This window comes from Nipponia nippon, unplaced genomic scaffold, assembly GCF_047370975.1.
Source record: "Nipponia nippon isolate SJK-2023a ecotype South Korea unplaced genomic scaffold, ASM4737097v1 scaffold_28, whole genome shotgun sequence".
In the NCBI taxonomy this organism is placed as follows: domain Eukaryota; kingdom Metazoa; phylum Chordata; class Aves; order Pelecaniformes; family Threskiornithidae; genus Nipponia; species Nipponia nippon.
In genome coordinates, this window is record NW_028262345.1 from 4,823,278 (window position 1) to 4,848,357 (window position 25,080).

General features: G+C 40.6%; 1 protein-coding gene across 7 annotated transcripts in view; it reads right to left on the bottom strand.

Moving 5' to 3' along the window:
* ARHGEF12 (Rho guanine nucleotide exchange factor 12) overlaps positions 1-25,080 on the bottom strand; it is an 81,379-nt gene that overhangs the window by 35,364 nt on the left and 20,935 nt on the right. For 3 of the 7 annotated variants that reach the window (XM_087763335.1, XM_009469526.2, XM_087763340.1), the window contains 6 exons: positions 11,957-11,980; positions 11,127-11,215; positions 9,486-9,542; positions 2,051-2,149; positions 1,555-1,604; positions 684-741 (listed from right to left, as the gene is read on the bottom strand). In XM_087763335.1, the coding sequence (XP_087619461.1) occupies positions 684-741; positions 1,555-1,604; positions 2,051-2,149; positions 9,486-9,542; positions 11,127-11,215; positions 11,957-11,980 (377 nt within the window). Of the gene's footprint in view, positions 1-683; positions 742-1,554; positions 1,605-2,050; positions 2,150-9,485; positions 9,543-11,126; positions 11,216-11,956; positions 11,981-24,149; positions 24,431-25,080 lie in introns of those variants that run through there. The other 4 variants (XM_087763337.1, XM_087763336.1, XM_087763338.1 and 1 more) reach the window with 3 other exon arrangements.

The following is a 25,080-nucleotide window of genomic DNA, read 5'->3' on the forward strand; positions in this document are numbered from 1 at the left end:
TTTCTGTGGCTGATGTTTCTCTGATTGCCATTTCGCTCTAGAGACTAGACTCAGACCATTCTCCACCCGTTCGTTCTTGAAACCAGAAAACCTGCGAGCACTGTCAGCTCTGTTTCAGAGATCTCTGTTTAAATCTCAGGTAATCAAAAAACTTCCATGACAATCATCCTTAATAAAAGCACGCAATCCAATTTCTAGTCTATCAGGTTACATTTACCAGGTTGCATTTACAGTATACGTATGCTCATGCCACAAAATAAACTGTGCTGGGGTGGAGGGAACCACTACCACCTTCTTCCTTGTGCAAGAAAATCAACCAAGAATGCAATTCCTTTAGAAACACCAGTAGTTTGCAAGCATCCTACAGTAATCTACATTAAGAGTGCCTGAATAGCTATGGTATTTAAGGTGGAGTCAAAAGATGGGAAGACACATAGGCAAGGTTTGATGGTAACTTTGAACATCAAGCCAAGGAGAAACTGCAGAAGCATGTATCAGCTCAAGTCCAAGATGTCAAAATTTCACTTCACCGTTTCATATACACCCTTTATCTCTCAGCATGGGGCATGGTTAGACCTCATCCTTGTCACTTGATAGCTGAATTGGTCATTGGTCCTTTAAAATTCTGCCTTCCATGCTTTCAAGGAGCACAGTGACAAAAATAGTAACCTGTCTTTACTTACACTTGATCAGCTTTACCACCTCCAAATGGTTTGAGTGTGTTACAAGAGTGCCATTCACCTGGGGGTAGGGAGGAAGAGAAAGTTAACAGTGTTTAGCTGCTGATTTCCAACCAAAGGTACCCACGCACTACACAATAAGCACATAGAATGAGGAACAATATTTTTTTTTGTCCCCCCATCTCCATTACTGTGTCTTTCAAGACATTAACAGATAAACATTTTATCCTTTTAACAGTTTATCTTGGTGAGCAGAGCTCTGCAAAAGAAAATTATACACACATACCAATGAAAAGCAACCAACCAAACAGACAAAAGCAATCCACCTCTGACTAGGCAAAAAAACAAAAATAGGGTAGCTAATTTAATTCATCAATTTACATGCCCAGTTGAAATCCCAGCTCTATCTGTGTCAGTAGCTGCTGTAGCACAACCATCGTTTAGATAGTCTTTTTAGTTACTGACTTGATTTCTTAGTTGTTTGGGACCAAAAGAGAACACTAGTCTGGGGGCAGTTAGGAGAAAAAAAATAATCGAAGACAACTGTTTATTTACAGGTAATTATTAACAACTTTGTTTCTTCTTTCCCCTGCCACTTCTGTTTTTATTGTATGTGTGATACTTGAACCTTGTAGGATGCTGAACTCGTCCATAAAGTTCTGAAATGAGAGTGATCTCCACAACAAAACTAACATTCAGCAGCGGGCTTTCTGCGGTTACTGCTCCGGTATCCCCAGAACACAGGAACTTAGACCATTCCTCTATCCCACAGGCAAATGCAAACATCACAGTAGACATATCAAAGACATTCTTTCAGGGAAAGAGCTCATTTATTACAAAGGATCCATTCTTCTGATGATTTGAATGCCCTTACCTTGATAATTCTATCACCTGTTTGCACTCCAGCCCGCATGGCTGCTCCATCTAGAGAGGCAAGAAATCATTTAGTTCCAATTTCAGTAGAAACATGCAAAGCAAAAATGGTTTAAGCACTTCTGTAGTTCCACGCAAAGCTACTTCCCACACTTGCCCAAGCTTCCTCTGTCTCTGTCAGATTAAAATCTCTGAGTATCTAGACTAGAGCAGTTCTGTTCTCATTTTGCAGTGGATACATCAACCACCACATTTCAAGGAGTCATTTACTTCCTCTTAGATGCAAGAGGTCAGTTTCCAAATACACCAGACGCTGAGGAGGCGATTCACTGCATCCCAACAGTGCAACGCTCTTTGTCCTTGCACATCTGCTCCGAAGGTACAGCCATCCCACCCGTGAGGACGGCATTTGGAGTTCTCTCCTCCAGCTCATGCACGTGTTTCTCTGATTCACATGAAAACCTTCTAGGCTGCTCACATTTAGTAAGTCTGCTTACCTTCTTTGACGGACTGCACGAAGACTGGATTGTCTCCGCTGACTGTCAGCCCAAATCCATTTTCATCCCGTTGGATAACAACACACCGTTGAACAAGACCTGCATAAGAAAGGTGGGGAAAGGCCAGAAGAAAGAGAAGGAGAGAAATACAAAGAGACACAAGCTAGGCATCAGTCCAAAACCTTATCCTCCTAGATAATCACAGAGCACTGAAAGAAACTGGTACAACACAACAGAGGGGAAAATATATGAGAGACAGAAACAGGGCATCAGTCCAGAAACAGACAGGAATGTCAAGACAGGTCAAGCTCATTGCTTCAGTTACACAAAACAGAGAGAGACAACAGCAGAGATGCAGACAGCTCTGGCACATCAGACACAACTTGAGGTAAAAGCAGCTTTTAAAGAAGAGCAGCTATGTACGCTAACCACTGAGCACAATTTCCCTTTGTCAGTATTAATAGTTCCTCAAAGTATGGCAGAGGGCTGTCATGTGCCAGTACACCACCAAAACCACCAAATAACTTTCACAAGCGACTCTAAAAAAGAAGTCACAAATCTCTCAGACTAAAATCAGCAGGTTGGACTAAAACAGATTTATTGATCAGGAGAAGTTCTCCCAATTCTCAGCAAAAATCTCATCTCGTGGCACCTTCTGTTCCAGATGAGAATATCGCACAGAACCAGAACAGCAGCAGTAAAGAAGTACAAGCCACACTTACTATACTGAACAAGACTTCTGAAATCAAGACCATGCTTCCCACTGAGCTACTGAAGTACAGGGCCAAAATCCCAGGAGAGGAGAGCTTGAATCTGCTCCTCCTGTAACTTGCTGTGTGATGTCAAAGGCAACTTGTTTTGTTTCCTGGTGTTAGGATTACTCAGTGTAATGCGAACATTAATACTGTTGCAGAGATAAATGTACTTAGTAGGTGTAGCATTTTGAGAAGGTGAAATGTTGTGTATTTCTACTGTTTACCTGAAATCGAAATAAGGGAAAACCAAACCAAAACAAAGCAAGTCCTGGCATATTGTTGCAGAGCACTTTCCTAGGAGCATCTGCAAAAAGCCTACCACAATGGAGCCCTTATCTTGAAAAGTGACTTTAGGAACTCTGCAAAATGCTTCAAGGATGTTCTTTCACTTACACAGCAGAAAACACTAGCTACTAAACATCACCCTTCTTTCTAACAGCTTGCTTTGCGTCTTCATTTCTAAAGCCACATCAGGCAAAACTCTTGCACCAGCATCTTGAGAAGAATTAAGAGTTCTCCAAAATCAGACACCAAAATTGTAGCAGTTTCGTTTAGTACAGAGGGAGCGAAGGGAATTGTGAAGATGCTGTCCCAGCAAGACTGTCTTTTCTGGAATAATTTTTAAGGAATGAATTGTACGAGTGTGGAGTCATACCCATGTCTTAAATTACTCTCACACCACTACAGTTCCTTTCACTTCTCTGGAGCAACTCCTAATAGAAATGAGGAGCCTCAAGTGAAAACACTGTCTGCCCAGTCAGCCCTGTTCTCCTCAAGTGTGGCACATATGAAAAATGGGTGTGGGAATAGTGGAAAAGGTTGCATTCCAGCACTTCTGCAGCAGTCTGGTCACAGTATCATATCCTAGTAACTCCCCCCCTGCCAATAAAGTACAAGCAAATTATGCTATACATAGCAATCTGCAGTAAGTTAATGGAATAGATGCAAGGTGAAAGCAGACAAGAGGAAAAAAAACCCACCACCTTTCACACCCTCTTTATATGGTTAAGTGAAAGAACATGCCTCTCCCTTTTGCACCTCCCATTTCTCTATATGACCAAGCTTCTTTAAGTCTCACTTCACAAGAATGATGCCCCAGGGTGGGGTGTGGGAAAGAGAACATATGCTATTTCATAAAAACAGCTCATTTTAAAACCTGCTGCCAGATGTACAGATTTTATAAGACACTAACTAATCCTTTGACTCATAAGAACTGTCCTTGTTTAAAGGCACAGTATAGCTCTGCAGACTCGTTGCACTTTCACTGAATTTCTTTCTTTTCCAGAACTAATAACCCTTGGATCTGCTCATAAAAGTTTCCTCCTTGAATGAACCTGATGCCAAAGCAGAGGCAATGCAGTCCGAGATGCAACACAAACTGACCTTACAGAGTATAATTTAAGTTCCAAGAATAATCAAGTTAAACTGTTTCACACTACAAGTCTCAATTTCACCCAAGACCACCTTTTAATTTTAGAATGGGGAGGCAACTGAAATTAGGACAACTCGAACCCGAATCCATAATTGCTTTTTCCCTGTATTTGTTCCCTTCAGACAAGAAGCAGGCACTTAATCCTTCTCCTAACACAATATAAAAGGCTGGAACGAGGTCTAGGTAAGCCAGCTGAGAGATACCGTGCTTGACGGAGATACACAGCAGCTTTATAGTGACGTTTATAAAGTTATCTGGAAGTTTTATGAAGATAACGCTATTACCTGCAGAACTAGATCAGCTTTGATAGCACTCCCTGTCTGAACCAGGTAGACTAAAAAGAGTAACCATCAAGTGCTCTCTTTTACTCCGCTGCGAGGAAAAATTAGCAAAGAAACCCCTCAGATCTGTTATATGCTCACTTTTGTTCTTTAAGTTAAATACATTCAATTTGAAATCTGCTTAGTGGTGGAATTTTAAGACCAGAGCAGCCATGTTTTCATAACCCACGTCTTGTACCTTGAACATCTCATTAGACACTCTGGAATGGACTGAAAGGAAAGCCACAAACCACCGAGAGCCCAGTGTAAAGTTTTCAATAGCTGTTACCGTCCCACCTGGATATCACAAGTACATACAGGAACTCTGACATTAAATTACTAAACTAAACCAACTTCACCCACTTTAATTAAAGTCTATGAGTTTGGGGCAACACTGAAGAGTCCACGTTAGCAAGTGGCAATCAGCTTTTCATTCACCTTTTTTGCTTTCATGTTCCAATTCTTAGCGTTCCCTGGATGGAAATCACAAGTCATTCATTCTGAAATATCGTACCATGATATTTCACTTTTTCCAGCTGAAGCTTAGTAAAGATTACAAGGTCAACAGAACCCATCATTGATAGTACTCAAAATCAAATCAATAATAATCTTATTTCCACATTCGCTTTCACTATCTTGATGGCATGATATAAGGAGATATCACTGTAACTATGCTTTAAGTACACAAAATCAGACTACATGTTCCTATCTTGAGTGGATTCACAAAATTCTGTGGAGAGAAAAAAAATAAATCTTAAAAATCCTTTTTCATCCTCATGCATATTATAATTTCCCAAACTCATTGGTATAGCCTCAAGCCAAGAGTATAGTAAAGCAGCTAACCATGTGCTGTAGTTAAAGAGGTTTAAGATTAGAAATGAAAGCAGTTAGAAATTACCAGTCTCCAAAAAAATGAATTGCAAGAAAGGCTAAGACGATCAACTCTTCAATAGGTGGCACTATTCACTCTGCGACACCGTGGCTCAGTTCTCCAGCCCCGTTACACGTCTGCCTTTTGGATAACAAGGAAGGGTAAAGTCCAAACTTCTCAAGGTCACAGACTCATCATGGTAAAAGTCACTGTCTCAAACGGTTTTGCCAGATACATTTCGATTGTCCAAGAGCTTCTCTGGTAAAGAGATCATTTACCTTATTTTCCTCTACAGATCCTAAATATTTGGAAGTCATTCAATAAAATAGTAAATTTCATTTCCCTAGCAGTGCAGAACAAATAGAGCAGGGATTCCTTCTAAAAACCTGACTCACTAGAGAGAATGGAGACATGAATTACATCTCCCATAATACAACGTAGCTTTTCCTCTGATCAAACTGTGTGGGACATGGCATGGGAGGAGACTTGTGAACTATAGCCTCCCGGGAGGCATGAGGCCACAATGGGAAAAATGCAATTTAACATAGCGATTTGAGATGAATCATTCAACAAACAAAAACAAACTCCTTGGGGTTTTGAGAATGTCCAAATGTTTCGCTTCATTTGGGAAGCTTTATTTCTATAAAATACTTTCAGAAGCTCTGCTCCACAAAATAAATAAAACTATCAGCTTTTATAAAGAAAATTCCTCCTAGGATGAAATTCTGAATTTCACTTAGTTCTAGTTATTACCGTGATCCTCATACCAAATGCCACATTAGCAGCATTCTTCAGATTCTTCCACTAACCTGGTAACAGAAGACGTAAAGTCTGAGCAAAAACTATATTGTTTGAAATTAGTGCAGTGTACAGTGTCTTGATAAAACTGTTAACAACAACGGCACTGAATATCCTTCATAAAACAAGGCTTGGTAACCTTTCTAGCAAAAAGAGCCATGTATTTCAACCATGATAAATAGGACTATCTGCTCCCATGGCAACGACACATTCAACCCCTGTGGTCCAGTGCCCCTTGCACTCCCAGCCGGTGCTGGCTATTATAAGGGTAGTGATGAGGGGCTCCCAAGAGTCCTTTCAAGAGCCTGGAAAAATGGTGGCCACGACATAAAGACACAAGGCTGACAAGAACTGCAAGAAACAAAACAGGAAGAATGAGTTCGATTTTAAAACATCTCAACAGGGGTAAAACCTGGGGTTTCAGAACAAAGATTTAAAAACCTGTTCCAAACTTGGAGATAATATGTGAAAGAGTATGTATATGATCTAGCCTAATACTTGGGCCAAAACCTGATCGTTACTAAATAAAAAGGAAGATATCTTTGGAGAGCAACCAAGTCATGGGGAAAAAGGAAGAGTAACTGATATCTCACCTACCACCATGAAAGCTAATTTCAATTTTAAGCTCATTTAAGAGACAAGAATTCTACTTTGAGAAACAGGTATCAAGTATTGTGGGAGGTTATGGCACTAATTAGTAAGGTACAGCATATCTGAAACTACACTCAAACGCTCTCCTGATCATCTAAATTTTGATGAATACAGATACGAGATGGTTGGCTTTACGGAAGAAATTATCGCACTCTAAGTTTCATGTCACCATAAATCAACTTCTGTATATCAGAACAATTTCCCTACCTAACCACTCTGCCACCCAGAAGCCACTCATGTACTTCAAGAAATTCCGGTCTCTTGCTACTTAATTAAGAATTTCGAGAGGTAAGAACAAACACATACACAAAAGCCACACCCTCCTCTTCCTGTTGTCATTCAAGACTTTTCTATTATTCACTTTCCAATGGCTAGCCAAAGAAACAGCCAGCTAACATCCAGTCACCAGCGAGAAAAATATCACTACAGTATTTCTACTTGTAGGTTTTTAAATAGTTTGGTCCCATTCAAAGCAAACAGCAGACCTCTCTACACATACCACAGAACCTGGGAAAAGTAGAGGGTAGAGACAAAAGGCAGGGCAAGGTCCAACACAGCAAAGGCCACTGGAAAGGAAGGATGAGTGGAAACTGCTCCCATAGATACTGGACATGGGGAGAGCATCTGCAGGAAGCTTTGGGGGAAGTAAAGGCTTACGTTAGGAAGTCATGTTTCTTTCTGCCATACATGAAAAACCAGGACACTGTACAGACTGAGGGAGAAGTATAAACACAGATACATTCCATCAAGCGTACCAAATGTTTCCTGTAATTAACCTACAATAGTTTGACAGCACCTCCAGAACATTATGGGTAAGCAGCGTTAGGCAAAAATTAATGCAGGTTCAAGATGTAGGGATCTAGTCAACCTGACTGTGCTGTCACTAACCAGCATCTACCTGGCAAGGCTTCAACACAAGCTCATTAGAAGCATCCTCCCAAAATATATGCTTTTCAAGCAGGCAATTTCCCTGTTCATTCTCTCTGAGCATGGGAGGAAGACATACAAGCTGCAGCAAGCCACGTCTCCCTAAGACAGGTTTCCAGCTCTACTGAAGCAAATCAAGGCACTCTCAAGACCTGTTTACAGTTTCTGAGGAACAGTCTCACACCCTGAGGAACATGACTGTCATATTACTTTTAAAAAAAAAAAAAAAAAAAAAAAAAAAAGTGTGTGATTCAAAATTCCAGGGAAAGTTAAGAGATCTCATTTTCACAGAAGGAACAGATCACACCTCCCTAAACCAACTAAAGGGCTTTTGCTAACATGCCTATGTTGGTTTAGAAGGAACTCTTCAGGGTTGTTTTTTTGGGGTTTGGGATTTTTTTTTGCTTTTAATGTTCCTGACAACCAGAGCTATGACACCATCATTTCGTATTACACAGGTAGTTTAAGAAGCTGGATCACAGCCATTAACACCTGGCAGTTTTATTCTAATGGAATGATAAAGCTGATACGAGAAGAGTCATTGCACCTGTCCAAAAGCCCACAGCAGGTTATGCAGCAAGCAATTTTCTATACAGAGAAAAATCAGAAAGTATCACAGACTGTAAGTATCAAGGAAAAAAAACAAACAAACAAAAAAAAACACAGAAAGGAAAAGAAAGGCAACCCATGGCTGGAGTCTCAAGAGAGCTGGACGTGCACACTTCGAAACATGAAATGTAGCAATACTGGCCAGATTCAGCCTAGATCCAAGGGTCTTAAGAAGCTGGTAGGGTCCAAAAGACCACCCACCAACTTGTGAAAATGCATTACATTTTAGTTCCCAAGATATGAGTGCAAATCTCTTTAGAGAAATTCAACAAGTCATGAACACAAAGGTAGGATGGAGAGAGTGTCACAGCCCGAAGACTGACATATCTGATGTAAGCTAAAGAAGGAAAAGGAGCAAACAGGCCCTATTTGGTAGGCATGCTTTCCAACAGCACCTGTCATACTATGCTGACAACATAATGGTGCGTGGGGCTAGCCCTGTCCCAAACTGTTATATGCCAATTTGTTCCAGTCTACAAGCCCACAACACAGTAGTAATACACAACAATAAAGGACTGCCAGAGAAGTTACTCCCTCTTCAGAAGAAGAATGATGAAGTTCATATTCTTACAGTTTTTGAAATTATTTACAGATACATTTTTCCACTTCTATGAAACATGAAAAGGAACTGACATGAGATCCTCTACAAATGACGCAAAATATGAATTGCTGGCTCATCCAGATTAACCTCCACAGTTAGAGCAAGACACAGACTTTTCTACAACCACAAGAATTCTTCTAGAGTCCAGCATGAGCTGTGTCCTCATAAAATGCCAAAAATACTCAGTGGCAGAAAATCTCCCAGAAGAGCAGCCCCAGCAACTTTTCCCAACTATCAATAGATAACAGAAGAATCCAGGTGACAGCCTATGCTTGCCAGGTACGGGTTAGTTTCCAGCCGCTACAAAAACTACAAGCCGATACACTGAAGCAACATTTAAACCCGGTTTCCCACTCCCTGCTGCAGAGCCAACCATGCGGATCGTATAAAGGATAAAAGCCTTGGGTGCACAGACAGAAAGCATGGAGCAGACTGCAAAGGTGCAAGGCTGCAGCAGCTGCTTTAGCTTACCATACGTCTCGGATCTACTCTCCTCTGAACTAGACTTTGTCTTCTTGGAGGAGCTATCTGCACGAGAGCAGGAGAAAAGGAGAGAGAGATATAGAAAATATGGAGACCAAACATGAGAAAAAAAACTTCATGAAAACACAGACTGATTTATTAGGTTAAATCGTGCAAAACACAAATAAGATGTGAACAAAACATAGGTGAAACACTTGGAATAAGAGATGAATAATACAAGCATGAAGACACAGGTAACACCACAAAGAATATATTACAGAATCTAAGACACAATAAGAGAAGTTCTCTGCAATGAACTACAGAAAGTATTCTGGATAAAAAACAGTCCAAGCATAGAAACTCTGATAATGTTTATCTCCAGAGTAAGTAATTGACATATGCATAGTAGTTCAGCATTCTGAATTGACCCCTTAAAAAGAAAGGAATTTTATGAAGGCTACAGTACAGAGTTCATCTATCAGATGAACAAGCATCGTAACAGTGGTGCCAGGTAACAGCTCTCAAAATTGCAATGACTTTCATCAAATTAAGATCAGAGGATTCCTGAAGTTTGCTTCTGAAGAAAACAAATTCCTTCTACAAAACAGGCTCATAGCCCGAGACCTCCCCCAACCTGAAATAATTTTACATTACCTATTCCCAAGGACAAGGGAAAAGACGACAAGCACTAATTCAGGTTTTCACCCTTACAGGATTTTTTTTTTTTTTTTTAAACAGACATTAAAAGCTCATTTTAATTTATTTTGTGCACACTTGGAAAGAGTCAGGCAGCTAGTGGCAGAAAGCATTTACGAACAGGACGGGTTATAAACATCAGCTTCAAATGTCTTGTGCAAAAACACATTCTACAAGTTCTACCACCTTTATGTTCAACTCTCATCTCTTCCACAAGCCCCAGGGGAAAGACCGGACTAAACAGCAGAATGCACAGACATGAAAAACGCACATTGCATCGGGCCAGGAGGCTCAGACAAGAGCCTGTCATGCATTTCATGTACATACACAGTAGTCACGGGGTTAGTGTTTCAGAGAGAGAATGAAGAATCCCTGCATGCATCCTCATTTCCAAGACAGTACTGGGCAGGCTTACCAAGTTGACCCAGATCTAACCTTCTGGAAGGTTAAAAAATAGGATGGCATATCCTTTAAAAATAATGTTTATCTTAAAATATATCATGTTGGAAAGTACAAATTCACTTTACAACTGACACAGATGGATCAAAATCCACTGAGGCTCAAAAAAAACCCCAACAAGGAATACCAGCCTAGTCGAGCCTATAATTGCACACTTTGACTACAACAGGCAAAAGAACTACTCACAACTAATTACAGTATTTGCCTGCTGAAATTTCAGACTGACTTTTCTGAAAGAGGAAGTTGTTATAATTATTCACTGATACCACTAATCTAGATCTATTCTTGCACAGTTAACAGCTGCTTTGTGGATGAGCATGTTTAAAAGCAAGTCCATATTCATTTCAATGCCCTCATGCTTCAAAAAAGGCTTTGCAATTGCAGAACACCACTGAAAACCACATTTGTTGACACATTAAAATCATTTTTATTCTGATCCCCAGTACTTCTCAAATTGAAGTCTAGATTTTCACCTGTGAAGTTTTAGGACTTTACCTGTCGGATCAAAGTCGTGCGTACTACTGCAGCGTTCAACCTTCTGTTTCTTGTCAGCTGGAGACTCTCTGCTCAGAATGCTGCCGTGTCTGTGTCAAACCAAAGCAGAGGATCCTGACTACCGTACCACAGAAGCACTGCCTAACTGGCGAGGCTCTTGGAAATAACCTTAGCTAGTTCTGTCTGTTAACAAGGAATTTAGATTAAAATGTCCACATTAACTTCAACTTAAAAATTTATTCCCAGACTGAATTCAAGTGGAAAAATGATCTCTCTCAGAATCTTTGGGAGCGTATCCAAGGTTCTAGAAACAGTCTCATTAACCTTTGAAATTAGTAACAGCAAGTGCATTCTCTTTATCATTCAACACCAGGCCATGTTTTATTTTAAAAGCAAAATAAACGTAAGTTACATAAAACTGAAAAAACTCCTGAAACCTTAACTCTGCCTCCTCTCCCCGCAAACCTTAAATATCTGTGTATACAAAAATTAAATATTTCGAATGCTCCCCTCCCAAGGGAAGTGCCTGTAGAGCATACACCAACATAGTGTCACTTTCTCTGACCGTCTCAAATCTCAGGTAACATGACCCACCAGTGTACGGAACATAAATGCAAATGGTAACACTATGCCATGCACCTTAAGTACACGACCAACTATATTTTTGGCACCCTGTCCCGATCTGGATATCAATTTCCTCACATCTCTAATGGGCATTGCTATCTGTGGTTGTACGTATTTTTTTTTTCCTTTTAAAAAAGCATTCCTCCTTTAAAAATGCTGTATTATAATTTGCAATCCAGCTAAATAGTCAAACTTCAGTAACTCACCTTGTAGGTTTTTTGAGAGGAAACCTGAAAGGAAGAAAGAACATAAGTTTAATGAACTTTTGTTGTTTCTCAATATTATGTTTCATATCAACACTAATGCTTAAATGCAGTTATTTTACACTTCTGTAATGCCTTCACAAGAGAACAAGTCTTTTTTGTTCTTCTACTTCAGCCAATTATTAGCCCATTTACAGTTGATTCAACTAGGTAAAGAATTACTACCAATATGCTTAAGGTTTCAAACAGAACAAAGAACAGAAGCAGAATCTGTGCTCTCAAATCCAGCATCTAGGTCTTTCATTCCTAGTATAGTAGCTCATGGATCGTCTTCTTCTCATAACAAGTAGTTCAATACACTAAAAGTTAATGTAGCTTGATTTTTTTTGTCCTGCTGATGGACTGAGTACCTAGTACCTAATGGAGGTCCAAACTCTAACTGAAAAATCTCCTGTAGCCGAGACATTCCAGGTATCTCCCTCCTCTGTGGGTGCTGTGGTATCTAGTAATACAGGAGCTCATGCTGACGTCTCCTTCTAACAAGACCTCTAAGTGTTTTCATGAAACTGTATGAACTTGCCATCTTTGAGAGAAACATAACAGAGTAAAGTTAAGTTGAAATTATATTAACTATTCCAAATATTATTACTGGGACATACAGATAAAACAGGCAACACAAACCCACAGTTAAAGAGAGGAATAAGTGTATAGGCATTTTTTAAGCAAGGAAAAGACGTGGGACTTATGAAACCAGGATTTTTTTCCCTTGAATTAGCCCAGAAAAATGACAGAGCAAGGTGTATGCCATCCAGCTTAAAGGCGCCAACTCCTAAAAGCAGAACTATTTTTTTCTCAGACTTTTCAGAAGTTTAGCTTCATTCCTACTTGTTAAATCTTTTTAGATCCTTTGGCCAGAAAGCAATACAAACATTTAGAGCTGCGTGCGTATGAATAAGAAAAGAATAGATAAGTCACCTTTTGTTCTAAATGAAGATATCTACAATTATTATAGCTGATAATTTCCCCCATCTACATAATAGTTATCCTTATTGCATCCAGCTTCTCCTATTTATACACGTTTTCCAAGAAGTAATGGGGCGAGAGTTACAGAGAGGCAGAAAAGAGATTCAAGTAAAAAGAAATCGAATACCACAAAAGTTAACAGGGCATTAAATGACTCTTTTTTTTTTAATTATTTTTTTTTACCCCCTGGTAGCTTAGCTTAGTTAAAACAGATCTATTTGGTAAAGACCAATAGTCCCAAGGTAAGCCTGTGTTAGAAAAAGACAACATCAGTGCAGGATAGTCCCAAGGACACCATCTCCAAACTCAGGCTCAACTGAGCCGAGCAATGACCCTATCCAACCAAACTGGTCCAACACGCAGAATCAAACCATTCTTCAAAAGCATTTCAGAGCATTACAACAAGAGATTCCTTGAGCACTGCCAAGACGACTGCCCAAAATGCACACTTCGCATTTTAAGAAACTTTCTCCAAAGGAGAGGCACCTTGTCACCTATTCTCTTTTCCTCGATAACTACACAGAGTGGCCCAGCCAGAAATAGCAGAGTCTTACAGCTACAGTAACTCCCTCCCCATTACCTGAAAAACATAACTGGATACACAGCAGAAGTACTCAATCCCTCCCTTTGAATAACAGTATTCCATTAAATGCGTAGACACCCAAAACGCTGGCCAGCTCACACATGCCAATCCCCTATGCGAGCATGCACTAACACGGCAACTCAAACAAACATCTGATGGCACATTAGGCAAGTGAAATTAAAACGCTGTCTGTCTATTACTGAAAATAATTATTCACATCAAGACACTTGCCATCTTTTAGATAACAGCATCAAATGTAGTTGAAATACAACAACGGCTTCAAAATTAAAGGAATAGATAGGGCCTTCAATTGCATAAGCCTTAGGAACCTACAGGTAAAGCAGCACAGAAGTTAATTAATTGAAGAAAAAAGGTTGCATGCAGACTCCACAAGAAGTGGTAGCCCTCTTTCCTCCTCCCCCCAAAACCCACTATTTTCACCTCAGAAGTCTGGGAAATCCACTCCGATTCAAATGAGAAACATGTAACTGATCAACCCTCTCCTCAGTCTGCTCTACCTGCAACGCCAGATCTCTTCAGCATTCAGTCCTCCCATTTACAAATTTTGGCCAGTAAAGAACTACTTCATGCACGACAGACAACCTGAATCCCAAAGCAAAGAAAACAAAAGTCATCTCAGGCCAACCTAACCCTGTCTGAACACTGTACGGTACACAGATGCAGTAGTAATCAAGCATTTCGTTGAAAAGCAGAAAAGGAGATGAAGGAATCCAGGGAAAGAATCGATCGTCCCTCCAAAGGCAGGAAAACATGCGTAAGATGAATTATACCACATTTGTTATTTAATGCACTTGAACTTTTCAGCTAACACTACTAAAAAAGATTTTAATGAAGCATTTAACTGAAAACCTTTATCCCATAGTGTTTCTTATCAGGCACCCAGAACTCCAGGCTTATGCAGCAAAAGAAACCATTTATGAACAAAATAAAGTCGGTTCACTGTTGTACCATTTTGGTGGGTTCAGAGCTATTTATTATCTGTTCAAGGATGAAGTGCAACTGTTCTTAGAGGTCTAGAAAGTTGCCTAAAACCTTTCTACTTATTATACGTAGATCATTGACATTAATTATTTAGAAAGAGAGCCCTACATTTTTTGTATATAAAATGAACTGAAATCATCAGGAATTTTTTCTGTGCTTTGACATTAACGGTGAGCAAGTCCCTCTGAGCAAGGGCCAAAATCCCACAGCTTCCTAGTCTGAGGCCGTAACTGCCCTAACAGTTGTAGGCACAGCACTTCAGTACCAATGGTCAGGACTCGCAAGGAGCCGGCTAGCTCCAAAGAATCCCCACCACACCGATGCTGATGCCCACGGGAAGAGATGCCCGAGCCCAGGCCCGGGATGGCACGAGCACAGCGCTCGCTCCCCTTGGGCTCCGTCCCCCCGCGTCCGTGCGGCTGTGGGGCACGGCTGTGAGGCACACCGGGAGCCGCTCCCAGAAGCTCTGGAGCCCCTTGGCCACCCGCCAGCTTCCTCCATTTCTTTCTCCTCCAAAGCGGGGAGGGAGGGAGGGACGTGGTAGGGAAGCGGGGCAGGCAGCAGGTCACCATCACAGCGAAGCCTCTCGGGCACACGCAGCACGTTCGCTAGAGGTGGTGAGGCTGAGGGAGCTCCAGGCCTCCTCCTGCATTAGCTTTACTTTAGAGGTATTCCGTAAAACCAATGGAGTAGGAAGGGGGTGGGCTTTGTCCTGCCAGGCTGGAGGTGAAGCTCCCCAGCCCCCCCAGACCTGAAATTGTTCCAGGCCGCTGAGTTATGAAATCACAGAAATTAGAGATGGAAGAGTCGGCTGAGCTAAGACTACAACTGTGATTTAACGTCCTTGCTAGCCAGGCTGTGCGGAGCACTCAGTATAGAAGTTCCTCCTCTTCCCAGTTCCCTACCTGAACAGTACCTAGCATTTCTGGATTTGCTGAAGACATTCCTCAGTTCCCAAGCACTGTGTCACTTCTATACCACAGCAGAAAGCAGAGTATAAGTGGATAAATGGAGTATAACCAAAGAACACAGAACAGCTCCCATGAGTTTATCCAACAACTACTTGTATTTCCGTGCAACTTATCTTCACTTTGAAATAGTATTAAGTTTGGAAGTAGTACTGAAACTCCCCTCACTGTGTTATAGCATCCAGTACTGTATATAACATACAAAATGTATTTCACCTACTACTGTAAACACCATGCAAGCTGAATGCACAGCAGGGTGCGGTTAACAGCTGGAGACTTAATTCCAAATCTAGCTGGCAAGTTCAGGCTACACAATAAAACCCTGTAGACATTTTGTCTGATAACTGATGAACATCAGCACATTTTCAAACAAGTTGTTCCACTCTCCCAAATACCAGGAACAATTAAAAGCCAAGTCACATTTTGTTTTTAAAATACTGGGTCAAATAATTTAAGTAATTCAAATGCATCGAATTACTGAAAGTACGGTCTTGTTAGTCATGCTGCATTAGGAAAATCTATTTACCATAAAGCCAAGTGAGAAAGAGACACCTACAACTAGTAACACTGTGGATTACAAATTATACTTCTCCAAGTCAGCTCACACATGCATGCACCACTCAGTACTGGACCAGCGCCTAACGACTCCCTTGAAGCCAAGGCAGAAAAAGATAGTTTTAAGACCTGATGTGTCAAAACACAGAGTGAGGAAGGATTCCCAGCTTCTAACAGTACAAAGCATTCCATTCTGGCCCGGGAGGTTGAAAATATAGCTGACCATAAATAGCACAGCATTCAGATAACCGTGTTGGAGTTTTTTCCCTCCCATACTAAAATATTACCAGAATTCAAGTATCTGCTATCTCAAAAACTGATCAAAGACAAAAAATATTTAGATTCAGACAAGAGCCCCAACCTTGGAAATATTTATTCATGTGCCTAACTTTAGTTCCATTTACTTCAACAGGACTACTCACATGCCTGAAATTAAGCTTGTGTGTGTTTGCACGATGCAAGTATAAATTACTACAACTTGTGCCGAGATGAGTAAGAAATATTGTGAAACCCATACAAAAGAGAACAGCTAAAAACTGCTTGCTTGACAGAACTAATCTTTAATTAGGAGATGAACAGTTGCAGTAGAAGCTTGTTCATTGCTTTACTAGTTTCATTTAAATAAGACATCGCTTGTTACAGACAAACCCTCTTACAGAACTCTAAATTTGAAAGAAAAGCAGCAAAAATACCTGACCACCCCACACTCAGGAGACATGAGAAATATTACAGGTTCACTCATTCATCTTTTTCACATATTCAGAAAGAGAAGACGAAAACCAAAGGTTAACTCAAAGTTCACTCTGCCCCCCCCCCCCCAATAAAAACCCTAAACCATGGCTATTTAAAGTGACATCATCCTACTTCAGGACATTTTCACCAAGTAATTAGTCAATGAGAGGCCTTTTGCCAGCAGCACCTCCATGGGTTTTGGTGACAAAACAAGTTGTATAACTGGCAGCTACGCTGCTGGAAGGCTGAGCTGGATTGTACTCTCCTCTTGCTCATACACACCCAAACAGATCCTGTAATTGGAAGAACTGAAGTCTGCTCTTGGGTGACAGTTAAAAAAAATCACTGAACAATTCCATTACTATTTCGAGTTCATCTAGCGCATACAACTCCTTCGGTACCTATTAAGCTTCATTTTCAACACCCTGATTGGACCTGCACTGACAGTAGTCAGAAAAAGGCTACATTTTCTGTCTAAATCTAGTAGGTTTAAGTAAGTGCCTTGAAAATACACTAAGCATGGATGTTTTAAATGCCATTCTGCAGATATTTCCCAGAATTTCATCTTGAAAGAGATGGGAAGAAACAACAACAAAAAAAGTAAGTCTGTTTTTCCAGTTCGCAGATGTAGATATCCACCAGCGCAGTTTTTTTGCTGGGCTTAAAAGCCCTGAGAAAGGTATTATGGGAGAGTGCTGACATGACCTGAACAAAAGCAGTACCAACATGACCTTAATATAGAGCTAAGGCAGTCTTCTATCACAACAAAAAGGGGTAGACACATTCTGTATAGGACAGTGGGTGAGTAAAAGGAACTGATGAGATAGCAAATGACAGGCGGATAGAGAGAAACACAGATGCAGCAAGTGGGCGACTATTAGCAACCAAGAAAAAACGCAGGCAGAAGTCTGCCATTTCACTGTACTGCCCACAAACTACAGCCGTAACCACATCAGCTATTCTGTGGACAACACAGATTCAAAACATCAAGTCTATTTACCTTAGCATTAACCCACTTAAAGAGCAGTGTCATCTTTTCCCCATATCAAAGTACATAAGCCCAGGAAACTACAGAGTTTTCTTCCTCAAAAACAACCCCACTCCATACTGATGACAACAGATTGCAACGCAAGGTGCAGAGAAACAGCCAGGCTGAGGAAGGGACCCAAACAGCGTGGATTCCTGGGAGCTGTCAGAGCCTACGCACAGATCTTATGAACTTGTAGCAAGTGCACAAGGAGGCGAAACCGAGCTAGGCAATAAAAGTTTCCGTGTTATTTTTGTAGGAGTCCAAGGCAGCAACCACAGCTGATGCAATGACTCATGGAAGAATTGTTCGTGGCATTATTAGCTTTAGATTACTGGCAGCTTCGCGAACAGGCCTTCTGAGAAGGAACATAGGAAGCTTAGTGAAGCCACTGGAGAGCCCATATAGCTAATATCTTCTCATTTTGACTCCACACAGCTCTCCACCTTCTAAACATTGCCAGCAACTTCAGTGTTGGATTTGCCCCAATAAAGCATCAGTGAATACCTCCAACTCAGTCAACATTATATTGTTTTTCCGGCCCACCAGTGTTTCTATACATAACTAGAATATACCATTTAATTTTCCTTTTAGGTTAGAAAATGCAGAGTAGCCAATATACCCCATCAACATACTTCTTGAAGGATTAGTATAAGGATCAATGGAAGGGACCAGCGCTATGGCAACCAAAAGTGCCGAGTTAAGCACTTAACGGAAACTAGGTTAAGATAAATCTGATAAAAATCAAGGAAAAAAAAAATTATGCCTTTTCACAAGTCTGGAAAGCTAGCACGTTTCTGATGGCCTTTAAGAAGAAAAGGTCAGGACTCCAAGAGAAAGGTATTTCTACAAGAAAAGAGCAGCCCACTGGTGCTAGTGAGAGCACCTGTCCATGACAGGGATGTTTCCTCTTTGAGCTTTAAAAAAAAAAAAAAAAAAAAATCTAAATCTATATAGTTTTCATTCTTGTGGTTAACTGGAGATTTATTCCAGGTGAGGGCTTTGTCAAGAGGGGTGAAGAGAAGGTGGCAGCATGAGAAAGGAAGAAGAAAAGAGGAAAAAAAAAAAATCAGTTTAAAAAGATGAAAGAAAAACAGAATGCAAAGATAAGTCTCCTTCATAAAATGCCTTACAAAAACATGGAGATTTTGCCTCCACACAAGGAGGTGCATGGAATTTGCTGATGATACAGGTAGCACATCCATCCAAATGAACATTGCTCCCTCTGGGAAATACTCCTTTGCAGATAGATGTGACCAGCTCTAAAAGAGCTTGCAACCCTGTCTGTTAAGTTAAAAAGAAAAAAAATGACAAGCAGTGTACTTAAAATATACTGTAGCCAACTGTAGTTCTTTCCTTAGCACCCTTTTGCTGTAAAACTTTCAGATGGGAAGGGTTTATATTTCTCTATGAACAGTAACATTTGGAAAGGGTAGAAGAAAAGCCATCTCTAGAAAAGTTTCATCCACAGTTCAGTCATTCAGTCCCAACTCAAGCAAGTGCCTCAGCTATTTTCCATGACACAAGCACTTGGATTTTTCCAAGAGCTGATGTCAGGGCTTTTCATGGAGAAAGAACTGCATTTACAGGGCAGGCAAGGAAGGAGGGCTTCCCCAGCAGCTATTCTCAATGTGGCCTTTGTGCTGCTCTGCTGCTGAAGCCAGGACCCTGCAAGAACTCTAAGTCCCTGCAGAAACTCTACAAAGGGGAGGGGACAGAGACATTTTCAGCAGCCAGTACTGTTCTTCCACTCCTGACTGACTTCCAAGGCTCAGAAGCATCAGCTTTCCATCTACAGGGCCTGAAGTTACAGCCTTTTAAGACAAGGACACCTATTGTTTAATATCTCTACAACGGGGTAGCAGCAGACAAACAAACTAAAACTGGGGAGGGGGGCAGTGGAAGAGAACATAAATAAACCAAGTTGCTCCTGTTTCCCTAATGCTGCTTTTCGATTTAGCCTAAAAGCAAGATTTGAGCAATAGGGATACGGTTTGCCCACAGAACGTAGTTCAGAGAAGGAATAAACACTATTCAGAAACCGATGAAGAACAGAGGTTGCCAAATCACAGGTGATTTCCTACTAGTTTCCCAACTTGACTGGTTACAATTTACTAAATCCATCAGTTTCCACCTCCGGGAAAGAAAAATTGATATCTTTGAAATGGAAAAAATTAAACTAATTAAACACCAGAAATACTGAAAAAGGCCAAGTATTTTTTTAAAAAGACCTTCAGAAAATGCTATCAGAACAAAAATTTAAGCAAAGCTCTAGTGCACTACAGAGAAGAAACGTCCACGATTTGTGCATTTGCTGCAAGTCTTTATTGCATGACCCACTTAACAGAATTGACCAGGTACAGGAGAAAGGTCAAGCCTTATGATTTCACAAGTTATGACCCAGTTTTCTCGCTTATTTATTTATTTTTAAGTAGGCTATAGACAAATATTCCCAGGCATAGAGAGCTCAAGCTTCCCTGAAGAAAGGAAAAGCAGCTGAAATATGCACAGTTTGGCCATACTAGAGGAGCTCCCAAATAGCCCTTTTCTCCACACTTTCATATCATCTTGGCAACCTGAGCTTAGGCTCTTTGAGGGGAAAAAAAAAAGAGAGTGCAGAACACGTGTGTTCTGATTCTTTTCTCCAGTTTCCTTTTCTGAAAATCATTTTAAATCCCTTTGCCCAGAGTGCTCCTGTATGAAAGAATCAAATAAAGCAACAAGGTTTCTTGCGCAGACAGGGCGTGGCAGTCAAAATTAACCTGCCTCCCTAAACTGGAGCTAATTACGGGGAAATGAAATGTTTGCTTTGCTTGCCAATAATTGCAATACAGAACTGGCTCAATGGAAGCAGCCCTACTCCCCGCCTCCCTACCACCACACCTCCTACATGGCATCTGGAAAAGCTTTCTAGTTAGATGCACACAAATATCAAAGCAAGAGACAAAGGAACAAGAGTGCCGCGCCAGACAATTTTATTTTCCTAAACCAACCACAGAAACCTAAAGCCATCAACTGCCACGGGATTTGCTTTCACCTGGCGCACGCATAAGGGCTTGGAGATGGCTCGTGTTGCCCCAGCGTGTCAAGCAGTTTTTGCATTTCATTAGGCACACGGCCTAGTTCCTTATTAATGCCATACCTACCTTGTGGTTGTTATGAACCAGCAACGAGACTAGCGTGGAAACAGTTCTTAAAAACAGCAAAAGACAGCAATTAGAAAGGGAGGAGAAAAAACACAGTGCACGTAATACAACTGGAAATGTAGCTTTCAAAATACCGTAACACTAACTCCAATTATCCAGCTTTAAGTTTTGCAAATATATGTACAAGGTTCAGAGCCACATTTGAATATTTGGCCCAGGGTTCACATTTCTGGTGAGTAAGTGAGTGCAGTTGCCTGGCACAGGAACACCACACCTCTATAGCTTCTAACAAATAAATGTAGCTCGGGTGCTGGATATCAGTAAGAATTATCCACATCAAGGCATATTTACTGTTCCTCCAACATGTCTTTCAAAAGATGATTTAAAGAACCAACAAGGCTACATTGTTCTTTTGCTCCTCAGCATTATGAACTCATGTCTTAGTATTTCACTGGAGATTTACCTTGGTAAAGTTGTTAGTACAATTTGAAAACATTAGCAGAAGTACATAGCTCAGCAACACCTTCACCGGTGGATTTATGTATTCAAAAGGTATTATCAGTTTGTCTGGCGTACTGTGCGACGCAAAATTTCATTAAGTTACTCCTATGATAAATAAGGTCAGCATGACTAAAATACTTAGCACCAAGAAAGGCACCTTGTCTTAATTTAATTTTTCCTGCAATTCTCTTGTTAGCTTGTTTTAAAGGTTAATGCGCATTTACTGGTCTAGAAACATAAATGCCAACACTTCAAACCCCAGACTTGCCTGCTCATCAGAACTAGGAATTTATCAGTTCAAAGCTAAGCAGACACTCAACCCAAAAGTATTTTCAGCCCTGCCTTTCCTTCTCCCACCCAGTCATGAACCTTTGGTCAAACTACACCCATTCTCTATGGGATGTGCAGACAACATCCACCCTTATGACCTTTGCAAAGCTTCTAAATATTTGCCAGCTGCAATAAACTAATTTACAGCTAATATGTCTTAAACTACCCAAAGGCAAAGTGCTCCCAGTGGCCTAATTTACACCAGGGAAAAACTGGATACACAATTTTACAAACGAAAGCTGTAGCACAGAGAGGACCAAGAAATCATTACCACATTGTTGCTTAACCTGTGTCGTCTATTATTAGCTCTTAGTCCTTCACAGCTTCCAATCTAGCTAATTTTGCTGGTGAAGCTTTACTCATGGAGATGCAAACACCAAGGGCAATAGAAATCTAAACTATCTGAGACTAAATTAAAAATATGCAACTAATTGAGCATTTCACCTTACTTGCTTCAACACTTACCAAGAGGGTTTCTATCCTAGCATTAACTCGTATTTTAAAAGTATCCCTGGAAAGTTTCTCAACCATACATCTGAGTTTGCCAGAATTTACAAAAAAAGAAAAAATGTGATGTAAGCTTAACTACAAAGAGATTAGGAACGCTACATACTAAAGTTAAAGCTATCATAGTTATTTACATGGCCTAAGAAAAATAAAGAGACTTCTGTGATACACAAAGCTATTATTTCTCCCCTGAAATACAGATCCCGCCTATAAAACACAAGACAAAAGATGCACATAGCATACACTGAATGAGAAGTGAAAAAATTTACACAGGTATTTGTGGCATGCTTCGCTCCTTTGCATTTCATCTTCCCCTTCATCTAAACTACAGGATAAATCCAGAAAGACCAACTGTGAAGGACTGGGGCAGAACACAGGATCAGGATTTCACAGCAACATCAAGCCCTGTTTCTTCTACTGTAAAATGGAAGAGAAAAAAACAGTAGCAAAGCCATGGTACTTGTAAAATGGCTCGAGATCCTGAGAACAGCATGTGAGTCAAATACACTGCTATTAATAGGCCTCTGAATATGTTTGTGTTAGTGTTTTCCTCTTGGGTCTCTTAAAATAAATAAAAATACAAGAAAAAAAACATTTTTACTCAGGAAACCTGCCAGCTGCTAAGAGGTGATGGCAGCAAAATTCCTCAAGACATGTAGCAGCAGTATAGGGATAACCAAGCTATCAGAAATATCAATACCAGTTTTAAGTTGTTTCCCCACCCTCTTCACTTACACCAGCTCTTGGTACCTCCTCCTCATATGGGCACAATGCTGAGAACTGCCAACTCTCACTGACTTTGGCGAGAGCAGAGCTTGCAATAACTTGTAGATTGTCACTCAGTATTTTTGACAGTTACCTCTTCGTGTCAGAGCCACCTACAGTGCTGCCTTCCTGGAAAACGAGCATCTGTCCACAAAGGGAAATAACCACTTTATAGCATGTCCACTCAAAAAAAAAAAAAAAAAAAAAAAAAAAAGAGGCTTTTTACCTATACGTACACACATATGTATGTATATATATATAAAAACCAAATCCCCCCAGTGATTAGCATCTCACAGCCCTTCTACAGCAAATCCTCATACCCATACATTAGCAGAAACTATTGCAAATGGAGGTGTCTCTCAATGGTGATGTCTGTCACTGTATTAACGCTGTCTCAATTCCGCACCAACAGTACTGTCCAGACCATCATTGTGACTATCCTTTACTGATGCAACTGGCTTAATTTTTAGAACACTTTACAATAAAATAAAATAAAAAAAAAAAAAGGAAAAGATCAGTGAAAACGGTATTCAGAAAAAACCCACCCAAAACACTCAAGATGGTTTCTTAAACACCAATAGCTAATTTAACATCAACACGCATAAAATATCAGCTTATCGAAAATCACATTCACTTAGACCGCAAAAGCCGGTGAGAAGGTTCTGCTAACATGTTGCTATGTAATTCAGCACTGGGAAATGGTAAGAAGGTAGTGCTGCCAGCATCTACATCTGAGGCATCCTTCCTAGCTGTCAAAACCTTTGTTCTTGAGCTGATACTCTGAGGCAGAGATTTTCACAGAAAGCATATTTAATTGGCTATTTTCACAATGAAAATACAAAAGATTAAGGTTCACACAGCAGCTATTAAGAGAGTAAAAAAAGAAAAAAACAACCCAAACCCTAAAAGAGAAAAACCTCCTCCCTCCCACCCTTTTTCCGATAGATATTAAAGGAAAAATTCTTTCTCTCTCCTCTGCATTCAAGGAAGCTATTTCCTCATCTTTCAGTACATTCATATATATCACAGAACAGGAACAAAGACTCTCAGATATTACCTGTTTCACAAGACAAAGTCAGCTGAACAGGGAGATCCCAAAGGCCCATTTCCAGGGGGAGTATGCTGAGACCAAGTCCTCTCCAAGGAGCGCAGCTATCCCTCTTGGAAGCTTTCTGGTTTTTTTACGCTTATCCGATATCCTTGAGAGGCATCTGCCTGACTGTTTCACTGACCACTTGATGGAAGGGAAGAAACTCCACCTCTTCGCTCCCACCTCCTCCCAGCCACCATCAGCTGTGGCCCTGCGCTGCACTGCTAATGGACACACAGAGAACAGCATCCACGTACATCCCACAGAGACTGCATGCAACGAGAAAGCAGAAGGGAGCTAGGACTTTAAAATTTAGCATTTCCAACTGTCCTGAGGGACAGAACAATATATACCTATTTACGTATATACAATACATTCAGAACGTACATATCTATGTATTTGTGTATATGTACCTATGCACATACATGTCTATATACACATATATATACGTGCACGCATGTCATTGAATCAGATCATTGATCAAAGAAGCTGCATCACATGAGGCACATGAACAAAGGCTTAGGGCAGCGAGATTTTTCCTTCAATCCACTTTCAGCTTTCTACAGGCTCACACTGTGCCACGTAATGTATTTTGTTTTCAGGCATTTTGAAAACACCCGACCACCGTGGCACCTGAAAAGCACACAGTCCCAGAAAAACAGAGCTTCTGTATTGTTTTAGAAGAGAAGAGGGCAGGAAAGAGGGCGAGAACGAAAGCATGCCTCTTTCTGTCATCCAGGGAAAAAACGGGGAGGTCAAAACAAGGGGGCAATGAGCTTACTGCTCTTACAGCTTATATGACTGGTCAAGCCCTGGGGACGAAGGATTGGAAGGTGAAGGGGCTGTTTTCTTTTTCCGCCCCAATAACCTAATTAAGTTTGTGAGCACTGCTAGCGGG